This window comes from Daucus carota, chromosome 2 (assembly GCF_001625215.2).
Source record: "Daucus carota subsp. sativus chromosome 2, DH1 v3.0, whole genome shotgun sequence".
Classification (NCBI taxonomy): Eukaryota; Viridiplantae; Streptophyta; class Magnoliopsida; order Apiales; family Apiaceae; genus Daucus; species Daucus carota.
Window position 1 is genome coordinate 51,274,597 of NC_030382.2, and position 20,330 is coordinate 51,294,926.

Genomic DNA, 20,330 nt, shown 5'->3' on the forward strand with positions numbered 1-20,330 from the left:
GGGAGCGAGTAGGTAACAGTAAGTAACACGAAATTATGAATAGGAATGAGGGGTATGGCGCAATGTGTCCATGTCTTTGTCTTTCAGCATTCTCCACCACTACATATCATCTTCATCTGCTTACTGTTCAAAATGAGTTGTGTTTCTTCAGTTAATGTCCACATAAAGATACAACTAACATAGTAAATCAGTGAGTGCAAATGCACATACAGACTGTGCTTCAAGAAATATTAAAAAAAAATAAATTGGAGTTACAGGGGGGAAGGTGTGTGTCTGGACTAATTTGTGGGAGATGTGGCTGTGAAGGAGCTGGAATCATACTGGATGGACCAGAGCTCTCAGAGGAGTCGATATAAATATACCCTAAATTTATATACAGTACGACAACGCGATGATCTGATAATTCATTAACTGTGTCTTCAACTGCTCTGCTTCCTCATATTAATTTCACCTTGCATTCAATTTTATTACTTTTCCATCTTTCCTTGCAGTTGGAGCTTCTGTCTTCTCATTCTTCTATTGTTTATTACTACCTCTCATTTTTTCCTATGTGTATTGTGTGTTAACATGCAAAATCATGAACAATTAATACACCAGCATGCATTTTGTTTGCCATTTTTCCATACTCTCTAGTATAGATTAATATATCAATTCAATCATTTTACTCTAATATTTTAAATTTAATACAATATATACTAGTATATCATCCATGTGTTGGTTGAATATAAATACAAACTCTACATGAAGTTGCAGAAGCAAGGCCAACCAAAGTGAGCCACATCAAGCTAGGAGCAGAGTTTGAAGTGAAATCTGCAGCACTGAAAATTATATTCCTTATCTCTTCCAAATGGCTTTAGTTTGGAAGCCCTCAATGATGATCACCATCTTTCTTCTATTCCTCACCTCTTCTCAAGGTTTCTCTTCTCTCCCTTTCGTCTCCTTATTATATGTCAAAATTAATGATTAGGACATCTATTACCTTTCGTATTTCTGGTTCCGCCACTCATTCATGCCATACTTAATCTGCATCTGTATTGTTCTCTGCTGCATATTAATCTCTTGAAAACTTTGCCTCAGCTCATTCTGTTATACATGTAATTTAACTGAGAGTGTACTCCTGAACTTGGCTTCAAGCCCTTTGTTTTTTCAAATACCTATTGACCACTTTCTAGATTTCACACATAATTCTTTCACCAAAAGCTATCAGCAGTGATAATTAAGTGCTACTGTATAAAGGTGATAGGTTTGAATTTAAAGACCTTAAAACACTTTTTTTTCTTAAAAAGGTGGTGAGCTTTATACAAAACCTTAAAAACCTTGCACTGTATAGTAAAAAGGTGGTTAGCTTATATTTATTGCATTCGGTGGACGCAAACCTGGTGACATTAATATAGCGTTGTACACAATTTCTTGAAATGATTCTTTTTTTTTTTTTTTTTTGAATAATTGCAGGAAAGACATCTAATTATTGGGATAATGAATACCCATTCATCAGATATGCAAGTTCTTTTCCACCACCACCGTCACCAGCATCGTCTTCAGCATCAACAAGTGTTGAAGAGAAGGCGTATGACTACATAATAGTCGGCGGTGGCACGGTTGGATGTCCGTTGGCTGCTACATTGTCACAGAACTTCAGTGTTTTGTTGCTAGAAAGAGGGGGAGTTCCATTTGCAAACCCGAATGTGTCGTTTTTGCAGAACTTCCATATTTCTCTGGCAGATGTTTCTCCAACCTCTGCCTCCCAGTTCTTTGTTTCTTCCGATGGAGTTTATAATGCCAGGGCTAGAGTTTTGGGTGGAGGCACTTGCCTCAATGCTGGATTTTACACCAGGCCAAGCGCAAGGTACTTGTTATTTTTGCTACCTAGTAGTTACCAGTTATCTGGTTCTTGAATTGTCAACGCTTATAATGTTGATTCCATGCATGCACTATTATGGATTTATGGTTATTGGGCTAGTCTTCACGGAAATAACCTCTCTACTCCCACGAATTATGATAGTCTTTTTACATATCACAGTCACACTATTTCTTGTTGCTTTAGTGATGCAGTGGCTTCTTGCTAGTCATTATCAAAGAATTAGATTGCATGACTTAATTAGCCTATCAAAAGCTTGATATTGTCAATGATAAGTTGGGATAGTCATTTATTACATGTTATGTTTGTGTTAAATGTTGGATAAGTGTGGTCCTGAATCAGAGTCAAATGTCCCTCTTGCTAATCTACCGTTCACAAGAAGAGATCGGGTAGAGATATTAGGTAGATTGGAAGAGGAAGATAAATATATGGCAGCCATGTTATTTGTGAGGCTGTCGAACAAAACTCATCTGTCTATTGTATATTTGTATTCAATTATTTGTGTGTTGGTATTTTACATTCAACCAGCAATTTCTAGTTTTAAACCTGTAAATGTATGTGTTTTGGCTTGCAGGGACATCAGAAGGCTAAATTTGGATGCCAAACTGGTTAATGAGTCGTATCCATGGATTGAGGATCAGATTGTTCACATGCCTAAGTTTTCTCCTTGGCAGAGAGCGGTGAAGGATGGTCTATTGGATGTTGGAATTTCACCTGATAACGGATTCACCTATGATCATTTATACGGAACCAAGGTTGGTGGAACCATCTTTGACAGATATGGTCGTCGTCGCACAGCTGTAGAACTACTTAGGTCAGCCAACTCGAAGAAACTTGATGTTTTGATTCATGCAACAGCCCAGAAGATTTTGTTTGACAAAACAGGTAACTAGTGCGCCTCAGAATTGTCATGCTGGTCATTTTGTTTGGCATGGCAGTTGCCAAAATTCTAATACTTTGATATTCAAGCAAGTCAAGTTACTGGTAACCATCAAGAATAAGCTTATTGATTGTTCTTTCTGAAATACAGGGAAAAAACCCAGGGCTGTTGGGGTTGTATTCAAAGACGAAACTGGGAGGCAGCATCAAGCATTTCTTTCAAGGAGGCGGGGAAGTGAAATTATAGTATCATCTGGAGCCCTTGGGAGCCCACAACTTCTACTACTTAGCGGCATTGGACCAAGGAAGGACCTTCAAAAATTGAACATCCCTGTGGTGCATCATAATGAGCTCGTTGGGAAAGGCATGTCAGACAACCCTATGAATACGGTATTTGTTCCTTTCAACAGGCATGTGGAGCAGACCTTGATTCAAACTGTAGGAATTACCAAGATCGGCGTCTACATTGAGGCTAGTAGTGGATTTGGGCAATCTTCTGATAACATTTCTTGCCACCATGGAATGTTATCTGCCGAGGTTAGTAGAATACACTTACTGACAAGCTGTAATATCAAAAGTTTACACCAACTGATGTTTCTATTCACTCCTAACAGATTGGGCAGCTTTCGACCTTGCCTCCGAAGCAAAGGACAAGAGATGCTATAGAAGCTTATAAAAGAAACAAGCGTAACCTTCCACATGAAGTGTTTAAAGCAGGTTTTATCTTACAAAAGTTAGCCAGCCCAAAGTCAACAGGGGAACTGAGCCTGAAGAACACTAATGTTGACGATAACCCCCACGTCTCCTTCAACTACTTCAGCCACCCTGAAGATCTACAACAATGTGTGGATGGTATTCGACTTGTTGAGAAGCTTCTTGCCTCAAAACACCTTACCAGCTTCATGCCGCCTGACAAAGAATCCTTCGAGAAGCTGCTAAACTTGAGTGTCCAGGCCAATGTCAATTTCATCCCTAAGCATACCAATGATACCAAGTCAGTGGAGCAATTCTGCAAGGACACTGTGATCACAATCTGGCACTACCATGGTGGATGCCACGTCGGTAAGGTGGTCAGCCCAGACTACGAGGTTCTTGGTGTGCATAGGCTTCGCGTGCTTGATGGTTCCACATTTTCCCACTCTCCAGGCACTAATCCTCAAGCCACTCTACTGATGATGGGAAGGTAAGCTTAAGCTCAGAGCACAAATGTTGCCTACTTAAAATTTTACTTCCTAATTCACAATAATCATCGTACTTATTCTATGCGCTGAATAGGTACATGGGATTGAAAATACTGAGACAGCGGCTGGGGAGAGCAGCTGGTTTCTGAAGGAATCGCGATGCTGCTGCAATTTCTGGTAGATCCAATTCTTAGCAAGCGGTTAACTGTAGAGATAGGCTTGGCTTGCGAAGATATTAATCGCTCTTGTTGTATCCAAAATTCGAATGTATGAGATTATTTATAACTCTAGACTCCAGATGGTACTTTTAACTTGTGAATGTAACCTGATTGTCATCACTCATCACTATCATCTATCCACCTCTTTGCTGCCAAGAATACATTTGAATGGTTAATCGTGTTTTGCCTAGATTATACTATCTCTGCAGAAGAGCTCTATATATGTTTAGCGCTACTAAGACTTGAAGTGATTTACCAGTCAGGAGAGCTCTAGTAACTTTATTACAGGCCAGAGGGCAGTGAGATCAGTTGACGGTGTCAACTTTGCCAAAAATCAATTTTATTACTAGCCTTTAGGAATACATTATAACTAGCTTATAACCCGTGCAATGCACGGGCGGTTAACATATTTGTTATTTTATTTTATATATCTTAAATTTATCTAATTTTATTGTAAAAATAAAATTATGATAGAATAATGTGGTTAAATAAATATTTTATTTAGCAGTTGGATAAATTCTTCATAGTTAAGTCCGTCAAATGGCTAATTAAATGTTAGGTCGAACATATATATTTTAATGAGAATGTTAAAATATTTTTTTTTGCATGTTATAATTTAAGAAGGCCTATAAACTCATATATAAACTAACCAATCAACCTTTTTAATATTTCGTTATTAATAATTCATAATATGGTATAAAACATATTATAGTTTAAAGAGACGCATGAAACCAAATACCGACCGTCCGACCCATCATACTAATTTGAATTTAATATTTTGGTTTAATAAATGATAAAAAAAAATAGTATAACATGTTATAAATTCAAGAGCTCCGTGGGTCGAATACCAACCCATTCACCAACTCTACTAACTGACCGACCAAGTGAACTTTTTATTTCGGCTTTATTAATATTGTAATAATATATAGTATATGATAGATTTGTAATATTTTTTTTAATGTGAGATCATTAGAGTATTTAAAAATAATGTTATTAATGTATTTTTGGTTTAATAATATCACATGTTATTTATTAATAATTATATTTTTAATATATATGACGTCCGTGTTAATTGTAAAAACTTGATTTTTTAGTTAGAAAATCTAAAAATGATAACCCGTTTTGATTAAAAAGACAATAACTATGTTGCTCGATATTATTTTAGAAGATTGAGTTCTTTTAGCTAATAAATATATAAAGATAATTTATTTTAGTTAAAAAGAATAATTGGTTTTATATATAGATAGGCTCGTACTTCGGTGCAAGTACCGACTGCCCGACAATATAATAATACTCTCTCTATTTTTTATTATTTGACGTTTAAACTTTTGGCTCACATCTTTACGTATAAATATGTCGCCCATGTTCGTATTAATTGTAAAAGATTAATTTTTTAGTTAGAAAATTTATGAAAAGATAATATATTTTAGTTAAAAAAAGTAATTACCATGTTTCTTAATGTTATTTTAGAAGATTAAGTTTTTTAGTCAAAAATATAAAAAAGGTAATATATTTCAATTAAAAGGATTAATTGGTTATATCGATAGCCCCGTACTTTAGCCCAAATTAAAAAAGATAATTGGTTATATAGATAGGTCCAGAATAATTGGTTATATAGATAGGCCCGTATTTTGGCCCAAGTACTGACCTACCAAACTTTTATTGTTTCGATTTTAAAAGAATTGTTAATTGGTTATATAGATAGGCCCGTAATTTGGCCCAAATTAAAAAAATAATTAGTTATATAGATAGGCCCGTATTTTGACTCAAGTACCGACGATTTTAAAAGAATTATTAATTGGTTATATAGATAGGCCCGTAATTTGGTCCAAATTAAAAAGAATAATTAGTTATATAGATAGGCCCGTATTTTGGCCCAAGTACCGACCGACCAAACTTTTAATCTTTCGGCTTTAATAGTATAGTATAGATGGTCCCAAATCCAACACGAATTGTATTCATTGAATATGACTCGTTGATATTAGGTATCATTTTTTTAAATTATTATCGTTTAGTCATATTTTATCGAATTTAAATTTTTCATCGCATTTATATCATTTTGAAATAAACATTTATAAAATATAAAAGGCACATGCAGCCGGGCATCGTATTTTTTGGGTCAGATATAAACGGCAATATCGGACCGTTGAGTTGAGATCAATTTCTTCGTCCTGGCTCACTGTATTCCTTGAACAAACGGGAGGAAACAGCGGGGAAACTAGGACATGAACTGTACTGGGCCTACAGCTACTTGAGGCCCAATCTACCAAGATCAATGAAATAACCAAACTTCCTCTACCTCCTCTACGTATTTATTAACCCATACATCCTCATTTGTCTACAACTCTAACCTCAGCTGCCAATTCTGTACTCTCATACTGGCATTTCAGAGTTACATACAGAGCCCTCGCAGATGTGTTTTAATGGCGACTTGCAACTATGTTCCAGGGGACGTTATCATTTACAATTGTGAAACTCATCATTCATTACTCAGTCGAATCATTGCCGTAGCAAAATTATACGTTTTTCCGTCCTATTTTGTTTCCATTTTTCCGAATGACTGATATATAAAATATTAATTGAACAAATATATCCCCTTAACTACCCTTCAAATTATATCACATTGAATCAAATTATTTGTATGTTAAAATTAATCGGAAATAACAATAAATGTTATTAAGTAAAACTTATTTGAAAAGAAAAGAGACACAAACCGAAACAACACAGAGTAATTTTCTTCCGCCTCCCTCTTATCATCCCCGACGGGGCTTCCATGGGTTTTCCGGTGAAAAGTCCTATATCTTTCTGTTTGATTGTTAGTTCTTTAATTGTTCTTACTTTTTTATTGATTTTCTTAATAAAATCTCCATCTTCAAGAAAAGTTTTCTTAGATCTATATCACCGAAACTTTTGATTTTCGTTCTTATTCGCTTCCAACGGGTTTTTTGGATTTGTCAGTGGATCGATTATCTCTGCAGATCTAATTGTCTTAGTTTGTAGTTGAATTTTCTGTAGTTCGTTTTGATTATGGTTTGATTTCTTTCCCTAGCGAGAGTGTGTGATTTTTCTCTTTTTTTGTGAGAGTTGGTCTGGATTCATCTATAAAAGCTTTTAGGAATTACATATGTGGTTGATAGCTCAAACGGAGTGTTTGGAAAAGATGGTGAACAAAGAGTAAGAATCTATACATGTACCATCGTCAATTTCAACATCGTTTATTTGTCTCAACGTACATCGTCAATTTCAACATCGTTTATTTGTCTCAACTTGGGTATAAGGAATGACATGTTAATTTTTTCTACATTTGTTCGACTCGATCCTTCTTTCTTAAAAAAAGAAAAAGAAAAGGGACACAACTATTTAAAGATAATTAAAATATGAATCTTTCAACTATTAATTGAAAAATAAATATATCATGGACCAGAGATGTACAGTTGTACGTTGAGCAAGACACGCATGGTAGTAGAAACAAGTGATTTGAAGTTTCAGTTTCACACGTGGTAAGTACAGAGCGCCAACTTGTCAGAAGACAGAGATAGAAAAAGGATGAGGTGGAGACATCTGGCTGGCCGCATGTTAACGTAAGGCCGTAACGTTACCCCTTCGTTGTTGTAATGTCAGCTCCACTACCTACTTTCAGCGCGTAACACCTACCTTCCTTCTCATTTCTGAGTTGTCTTCATCGGAACCAACTAGAGCACACTCTTTCCTTCTTTGCAATAATTTACTCATGTAATTTATATACATTTTTTATTATTTATTTATTAATTATTCACAGACAACTTAGAATCTCTTCCGATAAAAAATAAATAAAATCATCCCTGTTTTATTAAAATTTTTAAGATATATATATATATTTATAGTTGGATGATGATCGCGTACTCCAAATTTGTTCTTAAACAACGTGATCGGCTAATTTTAGTTGATCATTTACGTGTATACACAGATTAATGTATGTGGAACCAATCATAATTTTTCAACTAGATTTGTGAAGAAAATTAAGAACAAAAAGATACTTATCATTTTTTTATAATTATGATTTTGTTTATTCAATAAATTTATCAAATTTAATTGATATGATTAAAAGCTATTTACATCAAACATACCGGTTTTTTTCTTCAATAACCGGTGCATGTAGTCCGCAGTTTAATTTTCCAACCGACCTAATATTTAAATTACAAATCAAATCAAGTAGCATACTTAGGGCTGTAAAATGATCCGGGTGATCCCGGGTACCCCTCTGCTCAAGTACCGGATCATATTATTCTTAGCTTGTCCAGATTTGGGTCCGGGATCGTTTTATTCGGATATAAACCGATCCCGGATATTTGAGATTCGGATCTGAACCGGATATGATCCAGTATCGTATTTTCTATTTTTTAACCGGGTAGTTTATGATCCATCGAATATGAGCCGGATATGATCCACTAACATCAAATATCATTATTATTTCAGTTGTTCAAATAATTATCATTTAGTCTAAGTAAACGTAATATTATAAAGTATAATAATTTTTTAGTTATATGTTGGTCTATATCATTTATTAAATATTTATGAAGATAATAAGCATGATCACATAAAATAAATCATATTTTATGAAGATATAAACTTAAATAAGATATTACAATTTTATAAAATGATGACTATTTACTTGCAAATATGATGGTGTTAAAATATAATGTGTATATGAGTTTAAATGAATATGAACCGTGGATCATATTTGGTTATTCGGGTAGGATCATATTATGAAAAATTATATGAGACCGAATCTGAGCGGGTATAGGTGTGCTCGTATCCGGGATCATATATTATACGGGCTTAATTTTTCCGCCAAATTTGGATCGTTTCCAAAACAGATATGAGACATGTATCATATTTTCGATCCGGATATGAGCCGAGACACCGGATAGTCCGTATCGATTTACAGCCCTAAACATACTCCTACCCGGCCCAGCTAATTGAAATTTATCAGCTGATTAGTGAGAAGACTAATTGTGAAAAAGGAAAGAATAAAGACAGGAATATATAAGCTGTCACTAATATCATGATTAAAACGGGATAATGAAGGAAGCGCGTATATTTAATTATGTGATTAACGGTTGTTATGTATCTTCATCACTCTCTTTCCATTTCATCCTTCTCAGATTGCCTTTTCTTCTTCTTTCTACTTCCTCTCTCTCTTATAATTACCATACATTCTTTAACATATATGCTCACCATAATATACATATAGAATAGCAAATAAGCAAGCACATCTTACCACAACTTCAATTATGGCAGACAGAGTGTTCCCATCTAAACCTCCCGCCGCCACCGCCACCAACGGCACTGCCGCCGCTACTACCACCGGCGCCAATCCGGCTTTTCCGGCGACAAAAGCGCAACAGTTCACCGCCACGCGCCCAGCCTACCGTCCCACGCCGTACCACAACCGTCGCCGCCGCAGCTTCTGTTGCAGATGCTGCCTCTGGACGACTCTACTGCTCGTCATTTTAATCACACTTGCCGCTATTTTCGGCGCCATCGTCTACGTCATCTACCGGCCCCACCGCCCCTCATTCTCCGTCTCGTCTCTCCACCTCTCTCAGTTCAATCTCTCTTCATCTTCTCACCTCACGGCCAAATACAACCTCACGATCAAAGCGCGTAACCCTAACAAAAAAATTACTTTCTTCTACAACCCGATCCAGGTCAAGATCAGCTCTAACGGCGTCAACGTCGGCGCCGGCACGATTCCGGCGTTCAATCAGGGGAAGAAGAACACGACCACGCTCAAGTCAACTGTGTCTGCTACTAGTCAAAGCGTGGATGCCGATTCTCTGAATTTGAAGAGTAAGAAGAGCGTGTTACTCAAGATACAGATGGATACGAAGCTGAGAGTGAAGATTTTTGGAACGAAGACGAAGAAGATCAGAATTAGAGTGAAATGTGACGCAATTCGAGCTAATTTGCCGACCGGAAAGACGGCGACGGTTGCGAACACGGCGAATATGAAGTGCAAGGTGGATCTGCGGTTCAAGATCTGGAAAATTACGATATGAAAAAGGAGAATTGAAGGTGTGATACTATTGTTTCTTTTCTTTTTTTCCTTAATTTCGTGGATCTTATATATACACTTTCGAATGTAATTTTGATATATGTTACTATATGGATTCATTTTTTTAGTGATTTATGTATAATACGAGATGGCTTGCATTGTATGCTATTAGTTGGTGTAAGATTAAATTCTTTTACAGAATGTGTATAGTTTTTCCCCTTGAAAACTCTACGATTTATTGATTAGTGGTTAATTCGTGATTCGGGAGCATAAGTTTAGAATAATATACCCCTCCAGTTTACACAAGTGAGCTATGCGATGCTAATGGTGGCTGATCAGTGTAGATGCGATTTGAAATTTAGAGCTAGCCCGAAGGAACTAAAAGGCTAATCCAGAATTTTATTCTGCGTTTGCCATTGTGCGTTTAGAGTAGCAGAATGTCATGTGTGTATCACCATTACGAATTGGGATAGGGTAAGCGAGACTAGTTTGTGCATCACCATTGCGAATTGGGATAGAGTTGGGATAGGGTAAGCGAGACTAGTTTGTGCATCACCATTGCGAATTGGGATAGAGTTGTCGAGCCTGGTTTGTGTATCACCATTGCGAATTGGGACATGGCCAACTACATCTGTATATTACCATTGCGAATTGGGACATGGCCAACTACATCTGTATATTACCATTGCGAATTGGGATTTGGGTGTTGGAGATTATTATTTTTTCCTGCTCTAGCATCAAAATGTGGAAATGCACGAAAATTCAATTGTTGGATATTTAGATGCCGATTGCATACTTGGTCGTGATATAAGTACTTACTAATTTGCATTCTATTAAGATTTGTTTTTTAAAGAAGCTTTTATCGCCAGCATAGCATTAAGACTGTTTCATCTCAGACCTCATGGCATGGTTTGACAATGACACAGTATTAGAATAGGGGGGCATTGAAGCACATTGGAAGAGAGTTGTACAAGTGAGATTAGCCTTGTCGAAAATGGGGGAATCTTTTTGGTCACAATGGAGACAGCGTTAGAAACGGCGTTTTGTTGAAATTAAAGGGGCTGTGAGCCTGTGACCTACTGCTAATCAATGTAGATTCCATCTGTTCCTCTGATTAATTTATAGAAGTTGACTTGTAAAACGGACAAGTTCGACTGTCTCGTAAAATATCATATGTCAAGTGTTCCTGATAATAATAGTATTAAATTACTTTTTATTTGTTTTACATCTCCAGCATTTTAGGAAAATATACAGTGTAGTGATGATTATTGATTAAGTACATTGGTCAATTCGATAACTCAAACAAATAATGCTACACAAATAAAATGAAAATAATCTTTATTTAGTACTCCCTCCGTTTTAATTTACATGTCCACTTTAAAAAAAAAAATTTGTTTCAAATTACTTGTCCACTTCAACTTTCAATGCAAAATCATATTTCCAAAGTCATTTCTACTCCACATATCTCTTATTTATATTTCCTAGATCAATCTCACTCCACATATTTTGATCATTTAATGCAATTAATTTATGAACAACCATTTTTCTTAAACTGTGTGATTTTTTTAAAGTGGACATCTAATTTTAAACGGAGAGAGTATTTACTCTTTCAGGGCCGTGTCCATCTAAAAAAGAGCACAGGCACGTTTTTTCGTAATTATAAAATTTATAAAATTATCAAAGTATTTTTAATATTAATGAACTAATAAAAACATAATATAAAAATTCATTCGAGGTTCAATACATGCCTGTAGACTGTAGAGACCAGTATTCTTGGACCATCACACAATAAAATAAAAATGCTACTCAAAAAATTAATTAATCATTTTCTCGAATGACAGCAATTCAGTGAATACCTTATAATATTATCACAGCAACCCACCGGCCGGATCACCTGCTACAATATGAGAGCAGTTTGGGATTAGCTCATGGCAAAAATTAGTGGCTTGATAATATGAGAAAAATCTAGATAAGTGAATTAGCAAACCAACATAGAATTTTAACCCGCTGCCCCCTTGTCTAATCCCAGGTTGATTAGACGGCGCTAGACAAGACAAAACTTAAAAAAGGTCTAAAATCCTTATTGTTCACAAGTCTAACATTTCTTGCACTATACATTCCTTACTTGCCCCATTATTATATTGCTTTTTTCGTATTTGTCAAATAATACAAGCCCCTCATCACCAAACCACAGATATGGGTTGGTTTGCAATTTGCATGATACTCTTCGATTTTCCTTTAGAGATGTATATTTTGAAATAGATAATAATTACAACTGTATCAAGCTAAAACATACAGGAATAAATTACTGTATAATCTTTTCATTGAAACATAAGCAAATTATTTTATACGATAGATTAGTAATGCAAACGAAGTAGTGAAGTTACGAATAAAATGTGCTGTGAGTTTAAAGTTTATACGCAGCACTCAATTGTATTTTAACACAATTATGTGATGATCTCCTCCTTGCCACAAACAGTATAATTTTTAAGGCTTTTTTTATTCATAACCATGTTTTCAATCTTATTTTGAAAAATACTACATTCTCTAAAATATTTTCAAAAATACTGTGGTTGCATATGCAACCATATATGCAACTGAATTCCTGATTTCAAGTTCCAGTTTTCAAATGTCATTTTCGACCTCATCTTTGGAATCTATATATATATATATATATATATATATATATATATATATATATATATATATATATATTCCAAAGATGAGTTCGAAAATGACATTTGAAAACTGGAACTTGAAATCAGAATTTGTAGTTGCATATATGGTTGCATATGAGGTTGTATTCAGTTGATTCCATTGTAATCTAATGGTCCCGCAGGGGCACCCATACATCAGTTACAATTTACAGTTTTCCGTTGCATATGAGGTTGCACGCAACCTCATATGCAACTAAATGCAACTAAAAACTGTAAGTTCCAACGGAAGTATGGGTACCCCTGGCGGGACCATTAGATTGCAATAGAATCAACTGAATACAACCTCATATGCAACTAAATGCAACCTCATATGCAACTAAATGCAACTGAAAACTGTAAGTTGCAACGGATGTATGGTGTGCCCCTGGCGGGGCCATTGGATTGCAATAGAATCAACTGAATGCAACCATATGCAACTGAATACAACCATATGCAACCATATATGCAACTGAATATATATATATATATATATATATTTATATCGACTCTAAAGATGAGGTCGAAAATGACATTTGAAAACTGGAACTCGAAATTAGGATTGTAGTTGCATATATGGTTGCATGTACCGTATTTTTAGAAAATATTTTCAAAAAGGTAGTATTTTTGAAAATATTTTAGACAAGGTAGTACTTTTGAAAATAAGATTGGAGAAGGTAGTATTTTTAAAAATAAAATTGAAAAAACAGTATACAAGATAATTCCCCTAATTTTTATATATATCACAAGATCCACTAATCATCGAACTCAATTTTTGATAAACTTAGTATATATTTATACAATTTCTAAACTCAAACAACAGGACGGTTTCGTGGTGTAGTTGGTTATCACGTCTGTCTAACACACAGACGGTCCCCGGTTCGAGCCCGGGCGAAGCCATCAATTTTATTTTTTGTATGTGGCGAATTCATCGTGAGCATGAAGTCTGTACAGCATATGCTCCTCTTTATGGCATTATCATAGAATACCAAGTCAGTATCATTCCTTTTTTTTTTTTTGGCCAGGTTATCACCTCTGTCGGTTTAGGTGCAATCAGAGGAAAAGATTTGTTAAGGAATAAATAGCACACTCTTTGAATTCTCTTATGTGCTTCCTGTTAAACATGTTCCAACTTCTGCTGCTCTTTGGCTCACGGGTACATGTGATATGGCCTAACCAGGTAAATGGGATTCTGGATCGTGCAAATGATATCGAATATCTGAATGTAACGTCGATCTTGAGGCTGGGGGACCATATCGCCACCCTAGTTCGTTAAAGCTTACCAAGGCAGCTGGACGACTTATGTCACCAGACAGAGGATGCTCTTGGTTAAGCTAAGCGAAATGATGAGACTCATGTCATTATCATTGATCAAGAGTTGTGGTAGGATTTATGCTGCATTATTGATTTGGTTGCAATTTTATTTAGAAAGTAATTTAGAAGAGAAAATCGATGCTAAGATTTACGATCAGACAAGCAACACAACAACAAATAAAAACAGTCCCTTTCACATAAAGTGCAGAAATAACAAGGAAAGAAAATCGTAGCTTATATATATTTACATAAAGATAGAACATAACAAAATACCTGGAAAATCTACCCACACCATCGATTAAGTAAAGATTATCCAGAACAATGGGCATAGCAAAATGTCCATGATGTTCTGTGTAATCAAGAAAAGTAATGAATTCTATATAGCAGGAGTCGTTTTGAGCCTAAATTTGTTAACACTGTCGAATGATTTTTCCTCCACTTCATATCTCAACTCCTCTCTCTTATCATTATCATCCAAATCCGGCTTCACATGAACATCCTCTTGAGAATTCTCTGCACCAGCATCGCAATCCTTCTTAACCTCCAAAGCCAGGGAATTCTCCGTCCCTTCCCACGAATTAATCTCCTCAAACTGTACCTGATCACAATCCTCATCCCCATTCTGCAACACATACTCCTGTTGATCCTGACCATCCGGTTGCTGAACCTGATCATCGCGTTCCTGATAATGTTGTTGCACATCGTCATTATGATTGGTGGCCATCATATGCTCAAAAGAGCCACTATTATTGGAATGGAGAAGATTGACATTATGCTGATTCTGAGCACGACAATAAGCCAGCTGGTGAAGCACGAGCTGCAGCTCAGCTCGATTATATTCAATCTGACGCTGCAGCTCACGTATAATCCGATAACAACCGCCAACAGGGTCATTAGCCCGAACATCCGACTGGTAAATAATGGTGCGCATGGCCTCGTCCTTGTCAGGCTGATCGAGATACCGAATAATCTTAGTAATGTTGCTGACGCCAAACAATTTATGGGCGTTGAGGAATTGTTGTTGCCGATCGTGAGGGAAATACGGTGCGAGAATGCAGTCGGGAGCGCACTTTCTGCGTTGGTATTTACAAGCAGCGCAAGCCTGGTTACCGTTGGACCTTATGATGTTATTATTTGTAGCAGCAGGAGCAGGAGTAGGAGTAGAAGAAGGTGGTGTTGATTTATTGTTATAAATAAAATTGTTGTTGTTATTGTGAGTTTTGTTAACGTTGGTGTTGGTGTTCATGTTGTGCAGTAATTTTAGGAGATGGAATATATAATATATGGGGAGAAGAGAAAGATATGGGGGCGTTTCCGGCGGGGATGGAGAAGATGGAGAGATTTCTCCTGTTAATTTGCTTACTTGGGTTGTTTATGGCGTTTTGCTCCTTTCTTTTCTCTTGTACATGAACCAGATTTATTATTTTTATTTAATGGATTTTTACAGTATTTAGTAGATGTTATTATGTCAGTCATATTATTGGCTGTGAATTTGTATTTATTCCGTCAGTTACACTTTTGCTTTGACTGGAATCTAAAATAAGATAACATTTCAAACGGACTAAGCTACTCCATTTCAAAAAGTTTTTACTCCAACATAATTATATTGAAATTATATACTACATAACTACATCAAGTTCTCTACACCAACATAATTTATATTGTTTATTTAGTAAACACAAATATTAATTCCCATTTCAAAATAGTCAACAGGTAACTTTAGTTAAAGACATAAAAGTATTTAATCTGTACATGTTTAGTAAGAATTATTTAGTTATCAACTATTTAGAACAGGCGTGGAAGGAGACCCTAAAGTTTAGAGAAAATGTATCCACAGAAAGCATTTGCCTATTATTCCTAAGGAATTTCGAAGATGCTAGTACTAAGCAAGCATTTGTGACAAAATACTAAGAAGACAGGAAATGTGCAGTGAATAGAAAATTTAAATACTGTAGGTATACAAACAGTTCAGGATATTTATTAGAATTCAATACACTTTGTGAATCAGTACAATTTGTGACTGCTTTTGATGCAGCATTATACAACAAGTTATTCAATTTTAAGCTAGGATTTACCACTATTACAAAAAGAAAAAGTAAAAAAGAAATCTCTTGCATTCATGACAATATTGTATAACCCTAGTATACAAATTTAGGAAAAACGAAAGCTGGTTTGACCATGTTAAGGACCTCATCGAGAAAGAAAAGTTGAATCACAGATCAGTTTTGATAAGGTCGTCCATTGCATTTCTATAATTCATGAGCAAGTCCCTGAAATAGAAAGGAAAGAAGAAGAAAAAGATGACAAAGGCAATATGATTGTTTATGAACAAGACAAAATAACCTTCGCTTTCCAGAACTAGAATTATGGTAGACTAAGATTCAGATACCGCACCTTCGTTGGTTTAACAAGTGCTCGCTTTCTTCCACTTTGCGTTTTTGCCCATCAACTGTCTGTATTACATAATATTGAAAACAAATCATACACAAGACAAGATATAAGACAACTAAAATGTTGATCGAGTGACCAGACATTCTAGCAGCGCTATATTGATTTCTTGGCATTATCTCCAGAAAATTTAGTGCACATATTTGCACTGCAAAATCCATTACTATGAATGTCGGTGACAATTACGCAGAGATTATTTTCTTTAGTGTACAACATTAAGATATTAACAACTAGTAACTGTTTCCTTCTAGGGAAGAATCAGAGACTCCCCAAGAAATCGCTTCTGAGCGACTTGATTATTACGAAGAAAGGATCATAAGTATCACCAGCAGGCACTAATACACATTAAGGACATGCACAAGTTTCTACTAATCGTGCAGCTTGTTTTATGCATCGGAGCAATGCACAACACAACGAGACAAGCAATGCACAACACGATGAGACAATTGCGCCTGTTTTGCATGACTATACATCATCTGAGAAAAGCATGGCAGCCGTACATTTAATAGTTTATAACACTTTTCTCCTAAAAGAAATCAAATTTGCCAAATTCAAACTGCCCAAAGCCAGATAATATAACCTAACAACATTAAAAAAAGGAAAAAGCCGATTTAACAGACACAAAAGAAGCGATCATCCAATTACCATTGCTTTAGAGTTGATAGACCCGGAAATGGAGTTCAAAAGCTGCTGGCACTTCTCAAAATGGTTGTTCAACTCATTGACCTTTCCCAATAAACCAAACAATTCAACCATCAAACACAACCCAACAATCATTAGACAACTAAAAACACAATCAGCATTTGAATACACATAAAAGCAAGAAAACACAAACCAAAGCATCGGAATGCTGATCACGGGTCCCATTTTCAATCGCATCCCCTAAATTCTCCACCAACTATAAACACACACATATACCAAAATCAGAAACATATACATAAACACAATCAAGTCTTTAATTAATTAATTAACAATGAATAGAAAATATTACATGTAAGAGATGAAAGTGAGAAGCGAGAGACTGATGCTGATTCTGTTGCTGCTGCTGCTGCTGTTGTGGGCTTTGGTACTGCTGAGGGCTCTGGTACTGTTGGGGACTTTGATAACGTTGTGGCGGCGGCAACATCGGAGAATGTTGTTGCTGTTGAAACTGATTCTGGACAAGCTGCTGTTGCTGAGATTGAAATTGAGGTTGTTGAAATTGTTGTTGTTGAAGGTAAAGATTGTTGTTGACTTCTTGATTGTTGGAAGAGGAAGGAGTGGCGGGGTTGCTGTGTTGACTCATCATGTTGGGGATCATTGACCAGCTGCCTCCGCTGTATGAATTCTCCATGGCAATTCTTCTGATCAAATTCCCCAATTCCAGCTCTCTGCTAAACCCTAGAAATTTAAGTATTGGAGAAGTGTGAGAATACGACGTCGTGCTCTGATGGCTCCAATTTTCCTTTCTTCCGTTTAAAAATATTATTATCTGTAGTATATTTTATTTTACAGGTCATATTTTCAATAACGTTGACTTAATTATGTTATCCTGAAAAAAAAAAATTTATACTTGCTAAGAAATGTCTGTTTATAAAATTTAAAATTTAGTTTAAAATTAAAAATAGATCAGAAAATGATTATAAATCTAGAAATTGGTAGATATTCTTTTATTTTATTTTTTATAACATTTTAGTATAAATCAATTTAAATATGAAAATAAATAATATATTAATTTTACTTCTATTATTATAATTTTAATAATTCATAAACTGAAAGTCACTATTTTAAGTATCTCCAAACGTCTTCATTATTAAATTCTTCGAAATATTTTCTTCCTCTAAAATATTTTCTCTTAAAAAAAAATATTCAGAATATCTGTACAAGTTGGAAATTAGCCGTTTTTTGTAATGATTAATTTTCATGCTATAAAATGCTTGAGAAGGCCACAAACCGGATTTGGACCGGCCCTAAAAGGCTGGGAGTCAAATTTAGTTTTAATTTCAACTTCTAATGGATCTGGATGGGCCAAACTTTGGAAAAATGGCCAAGTCTTTACAGCATATCGAAACGGGCTGGGAATCTGGGATGGCTTTTATCAAGGCCGAATCACGCCATATACAACTAATTTGTTACTGCATCAGTTATAAAGCGAAGTCACGCATATACAGCACATACAAGGGTAAGAAAGCTGTGATCAGAATTTAAATAGACTATCAAAAGTGTAGATGAATGAGTAGCAATTTACAGGAACTGAGTTTGAGAGAGATGCAACAATGGAAAGGTGAAATATTGTCTATCCACAAAAAGGAGAAGCTGGCATGGGGTACGTACCTGTCCTGATATTATATATCTTTTGCCTGTAAAGCCCCTTTCTCCGAGCACTAGTCAATTGCATCTCCTATTGGTTTGCAACTCGATCATATATATATAAGAGTTAATTACATTTTGTAACCCCTAGATTTGCTCCAAACGCAATTTAGTACCTGAATTATAAAACGTGACAATATGCATCCTACACTTAACATTCTCGTGCAAGTTATAACCCATGGTCACTCTTCCGTCCAAATCCGCCGTTAACTGTTGAAGAGATAATAGTACGTATATTATTTTCTAACAGCTTTACCCCTTGTGACCCCACAAAGTTTATGTATTATATTTTGAAATTATTTCTGAACACAAATAACGATGTAAAAATAATTAAAATAATTTTTAAAATATGTGTTTATTTTAAAATATTAAAATAAGTTACATCGTTTATGTAAAAAAAAATCAAATTTTAAATCTAGATACATATTTTAAAAATTATTTTAATTTTTTTTTACATCATTGTGTGTGTTCAGAAATAATTTCAAAATATAATACATAAATTTTGAGAAATCACAGGGGTTAAAGTAGTTGTTAAAACTAATATACACAATGTTATCTTTCAAACAGTTAGTGTTAACGGCAGATTTGGACAAAATAGTGACTAGGGGTTACAACTTGCACGGGAATGTTAAGTGTAGAGTGCATATTGCCACATATTAAAGTTCAGGTACTAAACTGCGTTTGGAGTAAATCTAGGGGTTACAAAGTGTAATTAACTTTATATATAATCATATACTGAGAACCATAAAAATTATTACTCAAAGCCTGAGAATTTCTCTTCTCATTTCTTTGCAGAACCTCATGCCTTCCACTTATGATTTAATCATCTGTGACCGGCCTAACGCGGGATTAATGTTTATACCCAACAATAGCAATTTCAGCCTACAAATACCAGTTTGTAGGTAAATTTTATCTGTCAAATCCTAAATTAGCTAGGATCAGATCGATCAACTTTCTTACGTAAATATATTCTAATAAATCAACAATTTGCAGCTCTAACAACTTTCTTACTTGCTCATTTCGTTTTCTCCATCGAATAATTAAATGTGTACACAAATTTGCGCACATGATCAGCAAAAAAAGAAAGAAGAGAAAATGAGTGAGCAGGAAAGAATCAGAATCCTATGCTTTTTGTACCCCAATTAAGCACATGCAACGTCACAAACTATATATATGTATCATGTAGTACTCTTTATTCAGAGTGCGCGCGACAAAGATTCCCATTTAAGCTGGTTGAGTATTTATGATCAAGATGCATGGCTATATTCATTAGATATATAGTGATCATGATTTTTGATTCTAGATATATTAGTGAACCAGACAAATATTCCGGCTAAAAACCACTGGAATATT

General features: G+C 35.3%; 4 protein-coding genes and 1 non-coding gene across 5 annotated transcripts; 3 read left to right on the top strand and 2 right to left on the bottom strand.

The window, feature by feature from the left end:
- The first annotated feature begins 510 nt into the window (after nt 1–510).
- LOC108206711 (protein HOTHEAD) lies at nt 511–4,312 on the top strand. Its single transcript, XM_017377097.2, has 6 exons — nt 511–914; nt 1,453–1,846; nt 2,433–2,743; nt 2,889–3,274; nt 3,352–3,920; nt 4,013–4,312. Exons 1-6 carry the CDS (start codon nt 848–850, stop codon nt 4,065–4,067), a joined length of 1,782 nt encoding a protein of 593 aa, XP_017232586.1. The 5' UTR covers nt 511–847; the 3' UTR covers nt 4,068–4,312.
- Nucleotides 4,313–9,239: 4,927 nt separating this feature from the next.
- LOC108206117 (NDR1/HIN1-like protein 13) lies at nt 9,240–10,341 on the top strand. The gene has a single exon (XM_017376309.2). It carries the CDS (start codon nt 9,410–9,412, stop codon nt 10,175–10,177), a length of 768 nt encoding a protein of 255 aa, XP_017231798.1. The 5' UTR covers nt 9,240–9,409; the 3' UTR covers nt 10,178–10,341.
- Nucleotides 10,342–13,692: 3,351 nt separating this feature from the next.
- On the top strand, nt 13,693–13,766 carry TRNAV-AAC (transfer RNA valine (anticodon AAC)). The gene has a single exon. It is a non-coding gene; the product is annotated as a tRNA-Val (tRNA).
- Nucleotides 13,767–14,486: 720 nt separating this feature from the next.
- On the bottom strand, nt 14,487–15,451 carry LOC108207729 (LOB domain-containing protein 22). Its single transcript, XM_017378159.2, has one exon. It carries the CDS (start codon nt 15,424–15,426, stop codon nt 14,557–14,559), a length of 870 nt encoding a protein of 289 aa, XP_017233648.1. The 5' UTR covers nt 15,427–15,451; the 3' UTR covers nt 14,487–14,556.
- A 685-nt stretch (nt 15,452–16,136) lies between these two features.
- LOC108206704 (mediator of RNA polymerase II transcription subunit 9) lies at nt 16,137–18,054 on the bottom strand. The gene is made up of 5 exons (XM_017377090.2): nt 17,620–18,054; nt 17,464–17,526; nt 17,274–17,354; nt 16,575–16,633; nt 16,137–16,450 (listed from the first exon to the last, which is right to left on the bottom strand). The coding sequence occupies exons 1-5, from the start codon at nt 17,959–17,961 to the stop codon at nt 16,393–16,395; spliced, it is 603 nt and encodes a 200-aa protein (XP_017232579.1). The 5' UTR covers nt 17,962–18,054; the 3' UTR covers nt 16,137–16,392.
- Nucleotides 18,055–20,330: the final 2,276 nt, after the last annotated feature.